This window comes from Salmo trutta, chromosome 20, assembly GCF_901001165.1.
Source record: "Salmo trutta chromosome 20, fSalTru1.1, whole genome shotgun sequence".
NCBI classification, from domain to species: Eukaryota; Metazoa; Chordata; class Actinopteri; order Salmoniformes; family Salmonidae; genus Salmo; species Salmo trutta.
Window position 1 is genome coordinate 21,141,663 of NC_042976.1, and position 17,710 is coordinate 21,159,372.

Below are 17,710 nucleotides of genomic sequence, written 5' to 3' on the forward strand. Positions count from 1 at the left end.
GCCTAATCATTTTAACTTGAGTTTGCATTTGAGACATTAGTTTAGATAAATGTCCACAAAAGTTCAAGCTGTCACACTTGGCAGCTAATTGTCAAACTCACATCTGATCTGATTGTCTGATTGTGTTATTGAGTTGGCTTCTCAGTGTATTCTGAAACAAAGGTTGTCTAGAACTTGAAGGTCTTTCCTAGAACAGTTGTATTTTTGTAGTCACTTGTTTCGTGCTTCTTTTTTTTCTTTTTTTGCTGTCAAAATATTAGTGGGGAAGTGTTCCTTTGCCCTGAGGGTCCCGGCCAGCAAATCAAGTCAAATTTATTTATATAGCCCTTCGTATATCAGCTGAAATCTCAAAGTGCTGTACAGAAACCCAGCCTAAAACCCCAAACAGCAAGCAATGCATGTGAAAGAAGCACGGTGGCTAGGAAAAACTCCCTAGGAAAAACTCCCTAGAAAGGCCAAAAACCTAGGAAGAAACCTAGAGAGGAACCAGGCTATGAGGGGTGGCCAGTCCTCTTCTGGCTGTGCCGGGTGGATATTATAACAGAACATGGTCAAGATGTTAAAATGTTCATAAATGACCAGCATGGTCAAATAATAATAGAGTAGTTGTCGAGGGTGCAACAAGCACATCCGGTGAACAGGTCAGGGTTTCGTAGCCGCAGGCAGAACAGTTGAAACTGGAGCAGCAGCATGGCCAGGTGGACTGGGGACAGCAAGGAGTCATCATGCCAGGTAGTCCTGAGGCATGGTCCTAGGGCTCAGGTCCTCCGAGAGAGAGAAAGAAAGAAAGAGAGAAGAGAGAATTAGAGAGAGCATATTTACATTCACACAGGACACCGGATAAGACAAGAGAACACTCCAGATGTCACAGACTGACCCTAGCCCCCCGACACATAAACTACTGCAGCATAAATACTGGAGGCTGAGACAGGAGGGATCAGAAGACAGTGTGGCCCCATCCGATGATACCCCCGGACAGGGCCAAACAGGCAGGATATAACCCCACCCACTTTGCCAAAGCACAGCCCCCACACCACTAGAGGGATGTCTACAACCACCAACTTACCGTCCGAAGACAAGGCCGAGTATAGCCCACAAAGATCTCCGCCATGGCACAACCCAAGGGGGGGGTGCCAACCCAGACAGGAAGACCACGTCAGTGACTCAACCCACTCAAGTGAAGCACCCCTCCCATGGACGGCATGGAAGAACACCAGTAAGTCAGTGACTCAGCCCCTGTAATAGGGTTAGAGGCAGAGAATCCCAGTGGAAAGAGGGGAACCGGCAAGGCAGAGACAGCAAGGGCGGTTCGTTGCTCCAGCCTTTCCGTTCACCTTCACACTCCTGGTACAGACTATACTTAATCATAGGACCTACTGAAGAGATAAGTCTTCAGTAAAGACTTAAAGGTTGAGACTGAGTCTGCGTCTCTCACATGGGTAAGCAGCCCTCAGATTGACGTTCCCCTGGTCATAATGTTAAACACCCCCTCAGTCACGTGATCACACACACGATCAGTAGTTTCTGTGTTCAAGTTTGACTGGAGGAAGAAATGTGAACATTCTAATTATGGCTGACAGGTAATCAGACGACCCTTTGATCTACAAATCTTAAATCCTAAATCTTCTCTCTTTTCCACTGGTACAGTATTTGTGAGAAACTACATGAAAAAGGCTCTTTATGAAGCTTTCATAACAGAGTTATTTGCTCCACATTATTTGGCCTAATTTTACATGGATCCAGAAAACTCTGAAATGGTAATTAATGAAATAGTGAACACTGAAACGGTCAATACTGTATTTTAATTATAATTAACTATTTGACCCTATATGACCTCTTGGTCACATAAACGATCCCTTTAGAATCCTCCATGCTGTTCATTGTATATTATTTAAACACTGTTTGCATAAAGGATTCTATTTAACACATTCTTAATCTTGTCAACAGCCAATGAGCCTATTAACATTCGTCAAAGACAATTGTGTTGTGTTTACACTAATAATTAGGCTTGATTAAAGTTTCTTGTGTACTTAGCACTGTCCTCATGTCTTTAGATTTGTGACTTTATAATGGTGACTTTATAAGGGTTTCATGACTTTACTTTTAACCCAAATAGAAATGAATAGGCCTAGCTACTGAAATGAGTTAGGCTATATAGCCTATTCCATAACGACCAAGCATTTCAAAGAAGGCTGTGGGACAAGCTATCCAGCCCTGCTTGGTATTGGCTTGAAGCAGGAGAGGAGGAGTGTCCTGGGTCAGACTGAGGCATGATGATGATGCGGAGGGGTAAAAAAGCTGGTCCCGCACTGTGCGGTCACTGCGATTCCAGCGAGCAATCACTGCAGCGCAAACTGGTCTGGGGAGGAAGGGATAGAGGAAGGGATAGAGAGAGCGGAGCCACCACCCCAGCCCACTTCCACCCGCAATATGATCACACACGCGCGGATGGAATAAGGAACAAAAGAACAGTGGGAATCTAACGGAATCTCCACGTTATCTCCCGCTAGGGATTCGCTTTGTTGTTTTGGTTTTACGCACGAAAGATGACTTTCGTTCCTCGTTCCTTCTACGTGACGTTAAGTTTGGACACGTCCAGGTAGACAGACAACTTTCGACAGCGACTTTAGGGCTATAGATTTTAGGATTGCATTGAAGTTTATCCATGCCGACTTCATAACCAGGCATTGCATTTAGATTTCATTTTTTACATTTTGTTATCCTAAACCACCTGTCTGAATTTTACTGAGGATGATCATGTTTTCACACGAGTTCTTCGTCTCCTTCCTCGCGATTACCTGTCTGTTTGGGATACCCAGAGCGTCCGCAGCGGCATGCGAGCCCATCCGGATCCCACTGTGCAAGTCCATGCCCTGGAACATGACGAAAATGCCCAACCACCTCCACCACAGCACCCAGGCGAACGCAGTCCTGGCCATTGAGCAGTTTGAAGGGCTTCTTGGCACTCAGTGCAGTCCAGATTTATTGTTCTTCCTGTGCGCCATGTACGCTCCAATATGCACTATTGACTTCCAACACGACCCTATCAAGCCCTGCAAGTCGGTGTGTGAACGGGCGAAGTGCGGCTGTGAACCGGTGATGAAGCGCTATAATCACACCTGGCCAGAGAGCTTGGCCTGCGAGGATCTGCCAGTCTATGACCGGGGAGTCTGTATCTCGCCAGAGGCCATTGTCAAAGCAGAAGGACCAGGTAGGATAAGGGTGATTATGATGATTCCATGGTGTATATCTGAAATAGATATTGTGAATAAATATATCTCACATAATATAAAGAGAGAGAGAGAGAGAGAGATCAAAGGGGAAATATGATGATAATGTACAATTCTCTACATCAGCCACTTGTAAGTACATATTATTCCTCTTCCTCAGACAACCCCTATTATCAAGACCCCTCAAAATGCTCACCTGGTAAGATGCATGTGACCCTTGAATATGTTCCCAATATAAAGTGAATGAAACCACAGTTGCCTATTTTATTAGAGGCTACTTGTGAAGTTGATAGATTGTACTGTTCTTTAGTGAAAATGTTCTCATCATAGGTATTTTTATTCAGAATCAACTCCTGACTTTCCAAGTGACTCTCACAATGTCAACTGTAAAGGAGCCAACAATGGTAAATAATATTCACATTTTCTTTGCTTTATCTAAACATTTTATACTTTTGAATGGAGCTGTTTTTGTCCTAACATACTGAAAATGTAACCTAATGTGCTTAGAAATGTATGTCTACAATATTTCTGGCTATTGAATTTAGTGCTGAAGAATCTTTTCTGTACAGTATTATGTTAGAATATGATATAGATTTTGATGTCATGTGTTTTTCATTACATTCATTTCAAGAATGTAATATTGCTGTTCAAAAACCAGATGTTCTACAATTAATCACATCCTTTTATTGTTTCAGATCGATGCAAGTGCAAGTCGGTAAGACTAGGTCTGAAGACCTACCTAAAGAGTAATTACAACTATGGTGGGTTATTTTCTGTAGGATTTTTTTTAGCCAATTATTTTTGCAGTTCTGGAGTGAGAGAAGATTCCAGAATGAGATAGATATAGTTATCTGATTATTACAATGCATGATATTATCACTGTCCTGGATGTTATTCCAGACACAGATTAAACCTAGTCCTGGAGTAAAAAGCACTCTGAATGGAATCTCCATCAAAAGCGCTTTTTAGTCCTGGACTAGGCTTCATTCATGTCCAGGAAAGTGGCACTGAATGTTCAGTCAAACAAATTGGCTTTCAAATGTAAAGGATCCTAAAATAATCAAATGAACTAAAATCATGTTTAATCTTTTCCTCCCAGTGATTCGTGCGAGGGTGAAGGAGATTAGAAGCAGAAATCATGATCTGAGTGCCATCGTGGAGGTCAAAGACATCCTGAAGTCTTCCTTAGTGAACATCCCCCGTGATACAGTCACACTGTACTACAACTCTGGCTGTCCCTGTCCTCCTCTCACTGCCAACGACGAGTACATCATCATGGGTTACGAGAACGAGGAGAGGTCCAGGTACGTCTTTAGCCAGTCGTATTACTGTATCTCTGTTAGCAACAATCATTCATGGAGTAATTTATATATTATTGTGTACATCAGCGGAGCTGTCAATTCCACATTTCATAATTGAAAGCAACGGAGGAGAATAGGAATTGGAATGGAACTTTCAGTTTACTTCCTGAATTGAAATGGAATTGACTCCAACCCTGTTGTACATTTTTAAGGAAGGCAGTAGGACCTACTGTAGCCTACTTCCAGCTTTATGTAATTCATACCACATTGTAACTCATATGCCACCTACCTGTCTGTAGGCTTCTGCTCATCGAAGGCTCCATTGCACAGAAGTGGAAGGACCGTATGGGGAGGAAGGTGAGGCGTTGGGACCAGAGCCGGGGGAACCCAGGGAGAAGCAATATGCGGAGGAGCCGCCACTGATCAACCAAGACGCGTCCCTGTGCAGTGATGATCGGGTTGCAAACTTCCCCCAACTTTCCCAAAATTCCAAGTTTTCTGGAATCAGGAGGGAATAAGCAAGAAATCTGTAATCCTCCAACTGGGAATTCTGGGAATTTGGGGAAAGTTACCAGAATGTTGCAACCCTAAATGATGACATATGGGACAACATGTGGAGATAGAAAGAAAAGTGTTTGCAGACAGAAAACTGAAATTGCACTATTGCACGTTTTATTTTTCAAAACTGTTGTAGCTGAATGTAGATTATTTTTTAGTTGTTGCTTTTTTTTGTATTATATTTGTTTATAATTCTTTTTTTTTTGTTGGTGTGTTTTCATAATTCTTTTTGCACAAACAAAATGTTCATTTAACAGTGCTGAGTGTGTGGACGAGACTTGTGGACGAGACTTGTGGACGAGACTTGCGAGGGACTTTACTGGAAGAGTGACAGGGACTGCATCCTACATGGCACCCTATTAACTAGATAGGGAACTTTGGACTTGGCACAGGCTCTGGCCAAAGTAGTGAACTATATAGGAAATAGGGTGTCATTTAGGATGCACAAAGGTCTTAGCACAGCATTATGTTAGAAGCACTCTAAAGAAAAATGATGGATATTTATCTAGCAGCTAGAGACTGCACATGGGATGAAGTGGATGTCTTTAAGATACCAAAGTGCTTTTATGATGGGGTGCTCTGTTATGCTTTATTTCTTTTAAAGGAAACACAAACAAGTTGTAATCTGGCTTTTTCCACTACAAGAGGATTTAACACATTTCAAAGGAGAAAAATGAACAAAGGATGAGGAAGGTGGGAGGGAGGTGGGACATATTGTTTTGTCATTTTGCGAAGAAAAGTCAGAATGATCCAAGAAGACAGAGTATATCATGTCATTGATGACAACACAAAACACGACAACATTGAGCTATTGAAATAATGATTGCATTACAATATGTCTCCCGACTCAGCTCTCTCTCTCTTTTTCTCTCTCTTTTTCTTTCTTTCTTTCTTTGGAACAAAAAGTTTTAATTGCTTTCTTATGTCTCATGCTTTGGAGCTCTGATGATTTGCTAAGTGTCTTTCTTCCAGTCGTTTTTGGTGCTTTGGGTTTTTCTGAACTGTAGTTTTATACTTCTCATATACATCACTCTGGTTTGTCTTCGTACACAACATACATACATATATCAATCTATGAAATGCTAACCACCGCTCAATTGTGATTGTAAATCTGATTTGAGTGCTTTATTAAACATTGTCTGGCTGGTGTCATGTCCAACGCATAGTCCATGACTGTCTTGAACATAATGTGATCAGAACATGTTTTTATTCCAAAACAATATTTTCCTCAGCAAACACGTAGTGTACAGTATTACCCGGACCTGTATAGCCTAACCTACTTGAAGAACTCAACCTGTCCACAATTGAAACTAAATTGACCCGACTAAACTACAACATGGGTAGCCATGACTGACTAGCCTACGCACTTCAACATATTGAGAGAAGCTTGTTGAGAAGTCTGGACTGTACTGTAAATGAACAGGAGTAAAAGGAATGAAGAGGGAAGCTGTATGTATGAGTGGTTACCAGGTTGAGGAAAGTCAGAGAGAGAATCTGGACTGAGGCCAAATCAGCGTACTGCTCGCCTGCTCCCTCCCGGCCTATGAAAGCATTCATGCTCTTAGTCAGAGGGAGTCTGTTTATCATCCAACAGTACACAGTCTCCAAACCAATTGACAGGGAAAGAGTGTCGGCCTCTAATGTGAAATAATGCTTGTTTTGACATACAGTGGTTTGCTCGCTGTGAACAGACAAAGCTTGGCCTTGTGCAGTGACAGACAGAAGCAGTAAAACAGATTCTCCTCACACTGAAAGAGGTCTACGAGTGTTACATGAACCATACAAAGTTTATTAGTTTGTCAAGCAACCTAATTCACCACTCAAATGAAGAATAGAGTGCATAGTAAAAAATGCACAATAGAACAAGAATACAATCCATAATTTAACTATTTTACTGTTGCTTACTTGTCATATAAAACTAAATATAAAAGTGGATAGTTTATTATTTGTCACCCAGGTCAGCGATAATACTGAGGTCTTGAATGCTTCCTGGCCCACACTACTGTACGTCATCAAAGATTCTAAATCTCCCTATGAGAAGTCCGTAGACTAAGAATGATGATCATTCTATTTCTATGACAACGTCATCCAGTCGGGTGCTGCCGGAACCTTATTTGCAGGTGAGCAGAGATGAAGTGTAGGGGAGGAATATATGAGTGAGGAGACGACTTAATCATGGACTGTCTGTGGTGACTTTATGAGATAATGAACACAAAACGAACTTGTTATAACAAGCCCACCTCGATGTTAGGTCCATGAATTGGGAGGCCATCTTCAGCCATACACACGCAAGCATGCACAGGTGCACACACACACTACTACCTCTGACTTGTTTTACTGCAACCTGACTCTTGGGATAAATCACTCTCATAATTAATCTGTCCCAATTCCTGCATTTCACTCATGTAAATTATGCACCATATGGAAACCATCAAATCCAAGTACAGTGCAGTGAGAGATGTAAATCTTGTTTTCCGGCGTGTCCCAAATAGCACCCAATTCCCCATAGTGCACTACCCTATGGGCCAGTGTCAAAAGTAATGCACTATCTAGGGAATAGGATGTCATTTGGACACAGATCAAGTGGTGTGAGATCATGGAAGGGGCACCACTCTGTTCCAGGCCAGCGCCTTCCTGCTTCCCTAAACACATTACTGACTGGGTTTATAAGACACATATTTAATGACTTCCATAAGAGCGCAGTGAGTGACACACCATCGAGCCCTACTGAACCTGCTACCTCTCGGCTGAAAGATGAAACTATAGGCCAGATAAAGTGCACTTTTAATCACTCTTCACTCCGCAAAAGGAGTGATTTTATTTCACATTATGACTTTGCAATAATGAAATTATGTATCAGCTCTGAAACAATTTCATTAGAGTTGCCATTTGTCATTCTCCTGTAGAATAAAACAATGCAATGATGCATGATGAGAAACTATTCCCTGACTCCAGGCTATTCACCTCTATCTGCTCTCCTTCTATCTGTTCCTCTCCTCTACCTCGCTGGGGAGACTGAGGCAGTATCTACCCGTTTCCCATGAAAGCTCAGCAGCCCTGTTTCCTGTGCTGGAGCTCAGGGGAAGGCAGGGGGAGGTGAGGGGATGGGGAGAACCCTGGGTCAAAGCCCTCCCTGGCTCAATGCTCAGAGGTTGTGGCTGGAGAGAGAGAGAGAGGGATGAAACGGTCCAGGGATGAGAACACAGTGACAACACATCAAACTCATCTCTTCTCCATCTCTCTATTTCCATCTATTCTCCATCCCTCTCTCTCTCTCTTGCTCTCTCTCTTTCTCTCTGTCAGAAACCTCTGTTTTCTCTGTCCTCACCGGTTTGCGGTACGCACCGACCACCGTCACAGAGAGAACACACTGGAACAAAATCTCTCATCACCACAAGCGACCCCTTCGGACCCTTTGGAGGAGATGGTTGATCTGTTCCGTCCTCATCCTCTGGCTTTATGAGTAGAAGAGCCACATGTTAGAAGAATTAGCTAGGAAGCATATCAAGACCGGACAAAATGTGTTTTACCAGTGTCCCAGCTGGTTCCATGGTTGCTTTTGTCCCATGTCCAATGCAAACTAACGTGCCTCAGATAAGATTTACCAGGCTGCAACAGACCCTAATTGATTATCTTGTGGTTTATCATTGGTAGACGTGTGAACGGGCCAGACCATGGGCGTTAGAAGTGTGAAACATGAAGTTTGGGTAGATGTATAGAGACAGGTTCTGTGCTGTTGCTGTTCTGCTTGTTGCCCAGGCTCAGCGTGTTTAATGTTCCCCCTGGAGAGATGACCTCTACTTCCCCTGCTGATGGCTGGCTTCAACGAGGCTTCGCTGAGCCTGTTTGCTGGGCCTCGGGGTGACTGAATGATTGCTCCATGTTTATTTTCCTCTGAGAGGTGGAAAAACCCCACCAACCCACTGGAATGGGTTGGAGCGGAGAGCTGTGGAGCGATGTAGAGCTGGCAGCTCTTCCACCATTTCTGGCGTCAGTGAGTTGTAACACCTTATAACCACAGTGTGGTTTTTATGAGGGGAACATTGAAGTTCACGGAAAACACACAATATAACTTTGAAAGTGTACGTCATTTGAAATAACCATTAGAAAAAATATTGGAATTTTGTTTTGTGTTATAAGCTTTATAATTTCATTGGATAATAGTACAACTGAGAGAGTTTGGTTTTTATTTGTAGTGACGTTCCTAAATTTGCTCAAACTGTGTGCAGCAGTCACAGACAAGAATGAAAAAGGTTGGTTCACACAATGAAAAAGTGTCAGGCTAAGTAACGTACACGGGGAGTCCCGTGTGGCCACTATCCTATCTGTTTATGTGTTTCACATAGTGGTTAGTTATACCCAGGAGCCCTCTATTAAAGTTAATGGCTTTTCTCCATCAAGTGCCTGACTTACATTCTCAATTAGAGCACCTATAAAGTTACCCACAGGCTGTAACTTCACACTGGATTACACTGAGGAAGATTAGAATAGCATTTTCAATCTTCATATATTGCTTCCATTCCTCTCCTTGTCTCAAACCAGGGACCCTCTGAACACATCAACAACAGTCACCCACGAAGCATCGTTACCTATCTGTTCACAAAAGCCATGGCCCTTGCAGAGCAAAGGAAACAGCCACATTAAGGTCTCAGAGCGAGTGGCATCAGCGATTGAACGCTACATATCGCTAACTAGCTAGGCATTTCACACCGGCTACATTGAGAACAAAACAGGGACTTATTTTTTATTTTATTTCACCTTTATTTAACCAGGTAGGCTAGTTGAGAACAAGTTCTCATTTACAACTGCGACCTGGCCAAGATAAAGCAAAGCAGTGCGACACAAACAACACAGAGTTACACATGGAATAAACAAACATACAGTCAATAACACAATATAAAAAGTCTATATACAGTGTGAGAAAATGAGGTAAGATAAGAGAGGTGAGGCAATAAATAGTCCATAATGGCGAAATAATTACAATTTAGCAATTAAACACTGGAGTGATAGATGTGCAGAAGATGAATGTGCAAGTAGAGATACTGAGGTGCAAAGGAGCAAAAAAAATAAAAAAATAACAGTATGGGGATGAGGTAGTTGGATGGGCTATTTACAGATGGGCTATGTACAGGTGCAGTGATCTGTGAGCTGCTCTAACAGCTGGTGCTTAAAGTTAGTGAGGGAGAAATGAGTCTCCAGCTTCAGTGATTTTTTCAATTCGTTCCAGTCATTGGCAGCAGAGAACTGGAAGGAAAGGCGGCCAAAGCAGGAATTGGCTTTGGGGTGACCAGTGAAATATACCTGCTGGAGCGCGTGCTACGGGTGAGTGCTGCTATGGTGACCAGTAAGCTGAGATAAGGCGGGGCTTTACCTAGCCAAGACTTATAGATGACCTGGAGCCAGTGGGTTTGGCGACGAATATGAAGCGAGGGCCAGCCAATGAGAGCATACAGGTCGCAGTGGTGGGTAGTATATGGGGCTTTGGGGACAAAATGGGTGGCACTGTGATAGACTGCATCCAATTTGCTGAGTAGTGGTGGAGGCTATTTTGCAAATGACATCGCCAAAGTTAAGTATTGGCAGGATCGTCAGTTTTACGAGGGAATGTTTGGCAGCATGAGTGAAGGATGCTTTGTTGCGAAATAGGAAGCCGATTCTAGATTTAATTTTAGATTGGAGATGCTTAATGTGAGTCTGGAAGGAGAGTTTACAGTCTAACCAGACACCTAGGTATTTGTAGTTGTCCACATATTCTAAGTCAGAACCATCCAGAGTAGTGATGCTAGACGGGCGGGCAGGTGCGGGCAGCGATCGGTTGAAGAGCATGCATTTAGTGCTACTTGCATTTAAGAGCAGTTGGAGGCCACGGAAGGAGAGTTGTATTGAGGTTAGTTAACACAGTGTCCAAAGAAGGGCCAGAATTATACAGAATGGTGTTGTCTGCGTAGAGGTGGATCAGAGAATCACCAGCCGCAAGAGCGACATCATTGATGTATACAGAGAAAAGAGTCGGCCCGAGAAATGAACCCTGTGGCACCCCCATAGAGACTGCCAGAGGTCCGGATAACAGGCCCTCCGATTTGACACACTGAACTCTGTCTGAGAAGTAGTTGGTGAACCAGGCGAGGCAGTCATTTGAGAAACCAAGGCTGTTGAGTCTGCTGATAAGAATATGGTGATTGACAGAGTCGAAAGCTTTGGCCAGGTCGATGAATACAGCTGCACAGTATTGTCTCTTATCGATGACGGTTATGATATCGTTACTGAGGTGCACCTATGACCAGCTCGGAAACCAGATTGCATAGTGGAGAAGGTACGCTGGGATTCGAAATGGTCGGTGATCTGTTTGTTAACTTCGCTTTCGAAGACCTTAGAAAGGCAGGGTAGGATAGATATAGGTCTGTAGCAGTTTGGGTCTAGAGTGTCTCCCTTTGAAGAGGGGGATGACTGCGGCAACTTCCCAATCTTCGGGGATCTCAGACAATTCAAAAGAGAGGTTGAACAGGCTAGTAATAGGGGTTGCAAAACATTGTGTGGATAATTATAGAAAGAAAGGGTCCAGATTGTCTAGCCCGGCTGATTTGTAGGGGTCCAGATTTTGCAGCTCTTTCAGAATGTCAGCTATCTGGATTTGGGTGAAGAAGAAATGGTGTGGGGGGTGCAAGGCTGTTGACAGGGGTTGGGGTAGCCAGGTGGAAAGCATGGCCAGCTGTAGAAAAATGCTTATTGAAATTCTCAATTATCGCAGATTTAACAGTGGTGACAGTGTTTCCTAGCCTCAGTGCAGTGGACAGCTGGGAGGAGGTGCTCTTATTCTCCATGGACTTTACAGTGTCCCAGAACTTTTTGGAGTTTGTGCTACAGGATGCAAATTTCTGTTTGAAAAAGCCAGCCTTAGCTTTCCTAACTGCCTGTGTATATTGGTTCCTACCTTCCCTGAAAAGTTACATATCGCGTGGGCTTTTCGATGCTAATGCAGTATGCCACAGGATGATTTTGTGCTGGTCAAGGGCAGTCAGGTCTGGAGTGAACCAAGAGCTATATCTGTTCCTGGTTCAACATTTTTTGAATGGGGCATGCTTATTTATGATGGCGAGGAAAGCACTTTTAAAGAATAACCAGGCATCCTCTACTGACGGAATGAGGTCAATATCCTTCCAGGGTACCCGGGCCAGGTCGATTAGAAAGGCCTGCTCGCTTGTAACGACGGGACCAAGACGCAACAGGGAAGTGTATACTCATCTTCTCTTTTTAATATATAAGAAGGAGAAACAAAATAAACACGTATACAATTAACAGAAATGACACTAACAGTTCTATCATGTGACAAGCACAAAAGAGAATACAACTACCCACAATCCACAATACAAACACACCCCTAATTATAGGACCTTCAATTAGAGGCAACAATAGACAGCTGCCTCCAACTGAAGGTCCCAACACCAATTAACTAAACATAGAAATACAAATGACTAGACAGAACATAGAAATAAACTAACAGAACAATAACCAAAACCCTGGACTAATAAATCAAATACCCATCTCTACATGGACACATACACACAACCACCCTGAACCACAAAACAAATACCCCCTGCCACGTCCTGACCAAACTAAACACTAACAAATAACACCTTTACAGGTCATAAGGTGACATCGCTGAAGTGTTTTAGGGAGCGTTTGACAGTGATGAGGGGTGGTCGTTTGACCGCAGACCCATTACGGATGCAGGCAATGAGGCAGTGATCGCTGAGATCCTGGTTGAAGACAGCAGAGGTGTATTTGGAGGGCAGGATAGTTAGGATGATATCTATGAGGGTGCCCGTGTTTACGGATTTGGGGTTGTACCTGGTGGGTTCATTGATAGTTTGTGTGAGATTGAGGGCATCAAGCTTACATTGTAGGATGGCCAGGGTGTTAAGCATGTCTCAGTTTAGGTCACCTAACAGCATGAGCTCTGAAGATAGATGGGGGGCAATCAATTCACATATGGTGTCCAGGGCACAGCTGGGGGCAGAAGGTGGTCTATAGCAAGCGGCAACGGTGAGAGACTTGTTTCTGGAAAGGTGGAGTTTTAAAAGTAGAAGCTCAAATTGTTTGGGCACAGACCTGGATAGTAAAACAGAACTCTGCAAGCTATCTCTGCAGTAGATTGCAACTCCGCCCCCTTTGGCAGTTCTATCTTGTCGGAAAATGTTATAGTTAGGGATGGAAATGTCAGGGTTTTTGGTGGCCTTCATAAGCTAGGATTCAGACAGGCTAGGACATCCGGGTTAGCAGAGTGTGCTAAAGCAGTGAATAAAACAAACTTAGGGAGGAGGCTTCTAATGTTAACATGCATGAAACCAAGGCTTTTACAGTTACAGAAGTCAACAAATGAGAGCGCCTGGGGAATGGGAGTGGAGCTAGGCACTGCAGGGCCTGGATTAACCTTTACATCACCAGAGGTACAGAAGAGGAGTAGGGTATTGCTAAAGGCTATAAGAACTGATCGTCTAGTACGCCCGAAACAGAGAGTAAGAGGAGCAGATTTCTGGGCGCATAATGTACAGACAAAGGTATGGCAGGATGTGAATACAGTGTTGGTAAACCATAGGCATTGAGTGACGATGAGAGAGGTATTGTCTCTAGATACACCATTTAAACCAGGTGTCACCGCATGTGTGGGAGGTGGAACAAAAGGGTTAGCTAAGACATATTGAGCAGGGCTGGAGGCTCTACAGTAAAATAAGATAATAATCACTAACCAAAACAGCAATGGACAAGGCATATTGACATTAGGGAGAGGAATGCGTAGCCGAGTGATCGTAGGGTCCAGTGAGTAGCTAGGCGGGCTGGAGACACGGCGATTCAGACATCTAGCGGGCCGGGACTAGCAGGCTAGCAGAAGGGCCTTAGAGGGACGTCGCGACGGAAGAAGTCTGTTGTAGCCCCCTCGTGCGGTTACGTCTGCAGACCAGTCTGGATGGATCAGCAGGGCTCCGTGTAGTAAAAGGGTCCAGGCCAATTGGCAAAATAGGTATAATAGCCCAAGAAATTGGCTGATGGACCTCTTCAGCTAACAGTCCGATATGCTCTAGACAGCTAGCGGGCCACGGCTAGCAAATGGGCATTCAGAGGACGTGGCGACGGAGGAACTTGTTGAAAACCCCCCTCGGGCGGATTACGTCGGTAGTCCAGTCATGATGAATCGGCGGGTCTCCGTATCGGCAGTAAAAGGGGTCCAGTCCAATTGGCAAAATAGGTATTGTAGCCCAAGGAGTGGCTGATGGACCTCTTCAGCTAGCCGGGAGATGGGCCTAGCATAGACTAGTTCCTAGCTAATTGGTGCTTGCTTCGGGACAGAAACGTTAGCCAGGAGTAGCCACTCGTATAGCAGCTAGCTAGCTGCAATGATCCAGATAAAAAGGTTCAGAGCTTGCGGTAGGAATCCAAAGATATGGAGAAGAATAAGTCTGATATGCTCTGTGTTGAATCATGCTGTGCAGACTGGCAGGAGTTGTCTGGGCTAAAGATTAGCTGATGACCGCTAGCAGTGGCTAGCTGACTACTAGCTAATAGCTAGTTAGCTGGCTAGCCTCTGTTGGGTGTTCTGGTTTTAAAGTAAAGTAAATAGCAGATCCATACCACATTGGGTGAGGGGGGTTGCAGGAGGGTATGATGAAGTTGAGTTTAAGAAAAATATTTTAATAATGTATGCGAAGAAAATGGATATGAAAATATACAGGTGAAAGTACAGATGAAACCTAAGTGATGTAAAGTAATCCAGCTGTGAGGGGACCTTGTTGAGAGAGATACATGTCATTATTATCTATTAGCCTTTTCTCTAGCCCCCCAGGATACCACACACCACACCACCCCACCCCACACCACACCACACCCCAAACCACACCACACCCCACACCACCCCACCCCACCCCACACCACACCACACCCCAAACCACACCACACCCCACATCACCCCACCCCACCCCACCCCACCCCACACCACACCACACCCCAAACCACCCCACAGCTCCCCACCCCAAACCACCCCACCCCACACACACACCGTGCCTGAGTCAGCCCTGTGTAAACAGCTGTGTTCCTGCTGTGTGCTAAAGGTTTAAGGCCTGGGGCTGAGTTTCTACTAAGCTAACATATATAATTGTTTTAAGATAGTCATACTAAGGATCATTTAGCTATTTGATTTTCAGTTTTAGGACTCCTATAAGTATAAAATGTTTAGAAGTGTCTGTCGTAAATCTGAGATACCCATATTTAATCCCTTTAAAAAAAACGGATATATCTAGCTTAAACAGGCAGATGTAATGTATTTCCGCCAGGGCGAGGATATCGACTCTAAGGAGTTAATTAGTGTTGTTGTTACTCGACTGTGTTGAGTTAATTTCCGTTAACTCTCTCAGGGCTCCATTCAATCCGCATTGTGGATATTCAGCTTTACAGCGTGATTGAAATTTAAAGGCAATGTTCCCGCTTTAGTTGAGTGGAAACTGTATTCACAGTAAATGTTACTTATGTCGACTCAGTTGGAAAGTACCTTAAAATGTATGTTGTGAAATCTGTAACGCTTCAGTTTTACAGATTGAATTGAGCACTCAGAGTGAAAAATATATTGGAGGGGCCTCATTATCATATTTCCCAGAATGCTTTGCAGCAGGTTGCTTTTTAGAATGCTTTAATATTTACAGTATGTTTTTGCATGCACATTGACTGATTCATTTAGCTTATAATACACAAAAGATAAATAACATACATTTAATTATATTCTTTTGTAATATTTTTATTGTACTTTTTTGTAGATTTTTATTTTTTTACAATGGTTGTTTCCAATAGTTTCTATTTTCTCTAATAAATTGTCAGTTGGATAGGCTCTCTGCAAACCTTTTTATATATTACCTATCACATCAATATATTTTTCTGGCAGATAGGATTCCCTCAACATTGCTCTGATGTCCAAAAGCATTCAGGTCGAAATTTCATGGTACAAAACTTTTAACCTGCATATATTCGAAAATGTCTACATTAATCAGTCCAAAATTGCATTTGAATTCTGTCATGAAAATAATTGTATTTCCTATTACCATGTAATTTATGGTTTTTATGCCTTTAGTTTTCCATGGGGGCCAATTTATTGGTGAATTCTGAAAAGCAATCCAAGGATTGTTCCACATGGGTGTGTTTTTAGGGAGTGATATTGGTTCTTGTAGAATCCGTTTCATTTTCTTCCATATTGTTATAGTGTTCTAAATGTAATAAACTAATTAAAAATTTAATAAAATGTATGCACTCTACTGTAAGTCGCTCTGGATAAGGGCGTCTGCTAAATGACTAAAATGTAAATGTAACTATGAAGTGTAAAGATTCTGGGATGAGAATGCACATCTTCAATTGTACCCATTGTTCCCCTTTAGTGCATTTAACAGCATGTCGCAAGTAAAAGCCTTGGGTGGTGAGTTGATACAATTCCAAGTCTGGAAGGTTAAAACCACCCTCTGATTACATTTTTCTAAACTAATCCACTCTGTAAATGTTCGGACTTATTTCACCTGTTATTGAGATGGTTGTTCCAGTTTAGATGGTTTAGGTAGTCTCATATATCAGTCTTCCCTACCTTGGCAGTCATTCTAACTGCAGATTGCGGGTGATCAAAAGTTCCAATCATTAGATATCCTAATTCTGTCTGGATTCCAATAGGAATGATATAACGCTTTGCAGCCAGCATAATATAACTGCTGATATGGGCTGCAAACCATGAGTTTTACAGTGGAAACCTAGTCAGTTGTCCAACTGAATGTATTCAACTGAAATGTGTCTTCCGCATTTACAGTTGAAGTCGGAAGTTTACATACACCTTAGCCAAATACATTTAAACTCAGTTTTTCACAATTCCTGAGTAGAAATTCCCTGTCTTAGGTCAGTTAGGATCACCACCTTACTTTAAGAATGTGAAATGTCAGAATAATAGTAGAGATAAGGATTTATTTCAGCTTATATTTCTTTCATCACATTCCCAGTGGGTCAGATGTTTACATACACTCAATTAGTATTTGGTAGCACTGCCTTCAAATTGTTTAACTTGGGTCAAACGTTTCGGCTAGCCTTCCACAAGCTTCCCACAATAAGTTGGATGAATTTTGGCCCATTCGTCCTGACAGAACTGGTATAACTGAGTCAGGTTTGTTGGCCTCCTTGCTCGCACATACTTTTTCAGTTCTGCCCAAAAAATATCTATGGGATTGAGGTCAGGGCTTTGTGATGGCCACTACAATACCTTGACTTTGTTGTCCTTAAGCCATTTTGCCACAACTTTGGAAGTATGCTTAGGGTCATTGTCCATTTGGAAGACCCATTTGCGACCAAGCTTTAACTCCTGAATGATGTCTTGAGATGTTGCTTCAATATATCCACATAATTTTCCTGCCTCATGATGCCATCTATTTTGCGAAGTGCACCAGTCCCTCTTGCAGCAAAGCACCCCCACAACATGATGCTGCCACCTCCATGCTTTACAGGTTGGGATGGTGTTCTTCCACTGCAACTCTCCCCCTTTTTCCTCCAAACATAATGATGGTCATTATGGCCAAACAGTTCTATTTTTGCTTCATCAGACCAAAGGAC

At 43.0% G+C, this 17,710-nt stretch overlaps 1 protein-coding gene across 1 annotated transcript; it reads left to right on the top strand.

Annotated features, from left to right (window-relative positions):
• The first annotated feature begins 2,302 nt into the window (after nucleotides 1–2,302).
• Nucleotides 2,303–6,254, top strand: LOC115155667 (secreted frizzled-related protein 3). Its single transcript, XM_029702531.1, has 6 exons — nucleotides 2,303–3,211; nucleotides 3,391–3,429; nucleotides 3,575–3,634; nucleotides 3,926–3,991; nucleotides 4,330–4,534; nucleotides 4,831–6,254. Exons 1-6 carry the CDS (start codon nucleotides 2,752–2,754, stop codon nucleotides 4,952–4,954), a joined length of 954 nt encoding a protein of 317 aa, XP_029558391.1. The 5' UTR covers nucleotides 2,303–2,751; the 3' UTR covers nucleotides 4,955–6,254.
• Nucleotides 6,255–17,710: the final 11,456 nt, after the last annotated feature.

Excerpts from the sequence above, each read along its gene's own strand:
- LOC115155667 (XM_029702531.1), top strand. The coding sequence starts at position 2,752 with ATGATCATGTTTTCACACGAGTTCTTCGTCTCCTTCCTCGCGATTACC. Across the intron at positions 3,635-3,925 it reads CTGTAAAGGAGCCAACAATG|ATCGATGCAAGTGCAAGTCG; the intron begins GTAAATAATATT and ends TTATTGTTTCAG. Across the intron at positions 3,992-4,329 it reads AAAGAGTAATTACAACTATG|TGATTCGTGCGAGGGTGAAG; the intron begins GTGGGTTATTTT and ends TTTTCCTCCCAG.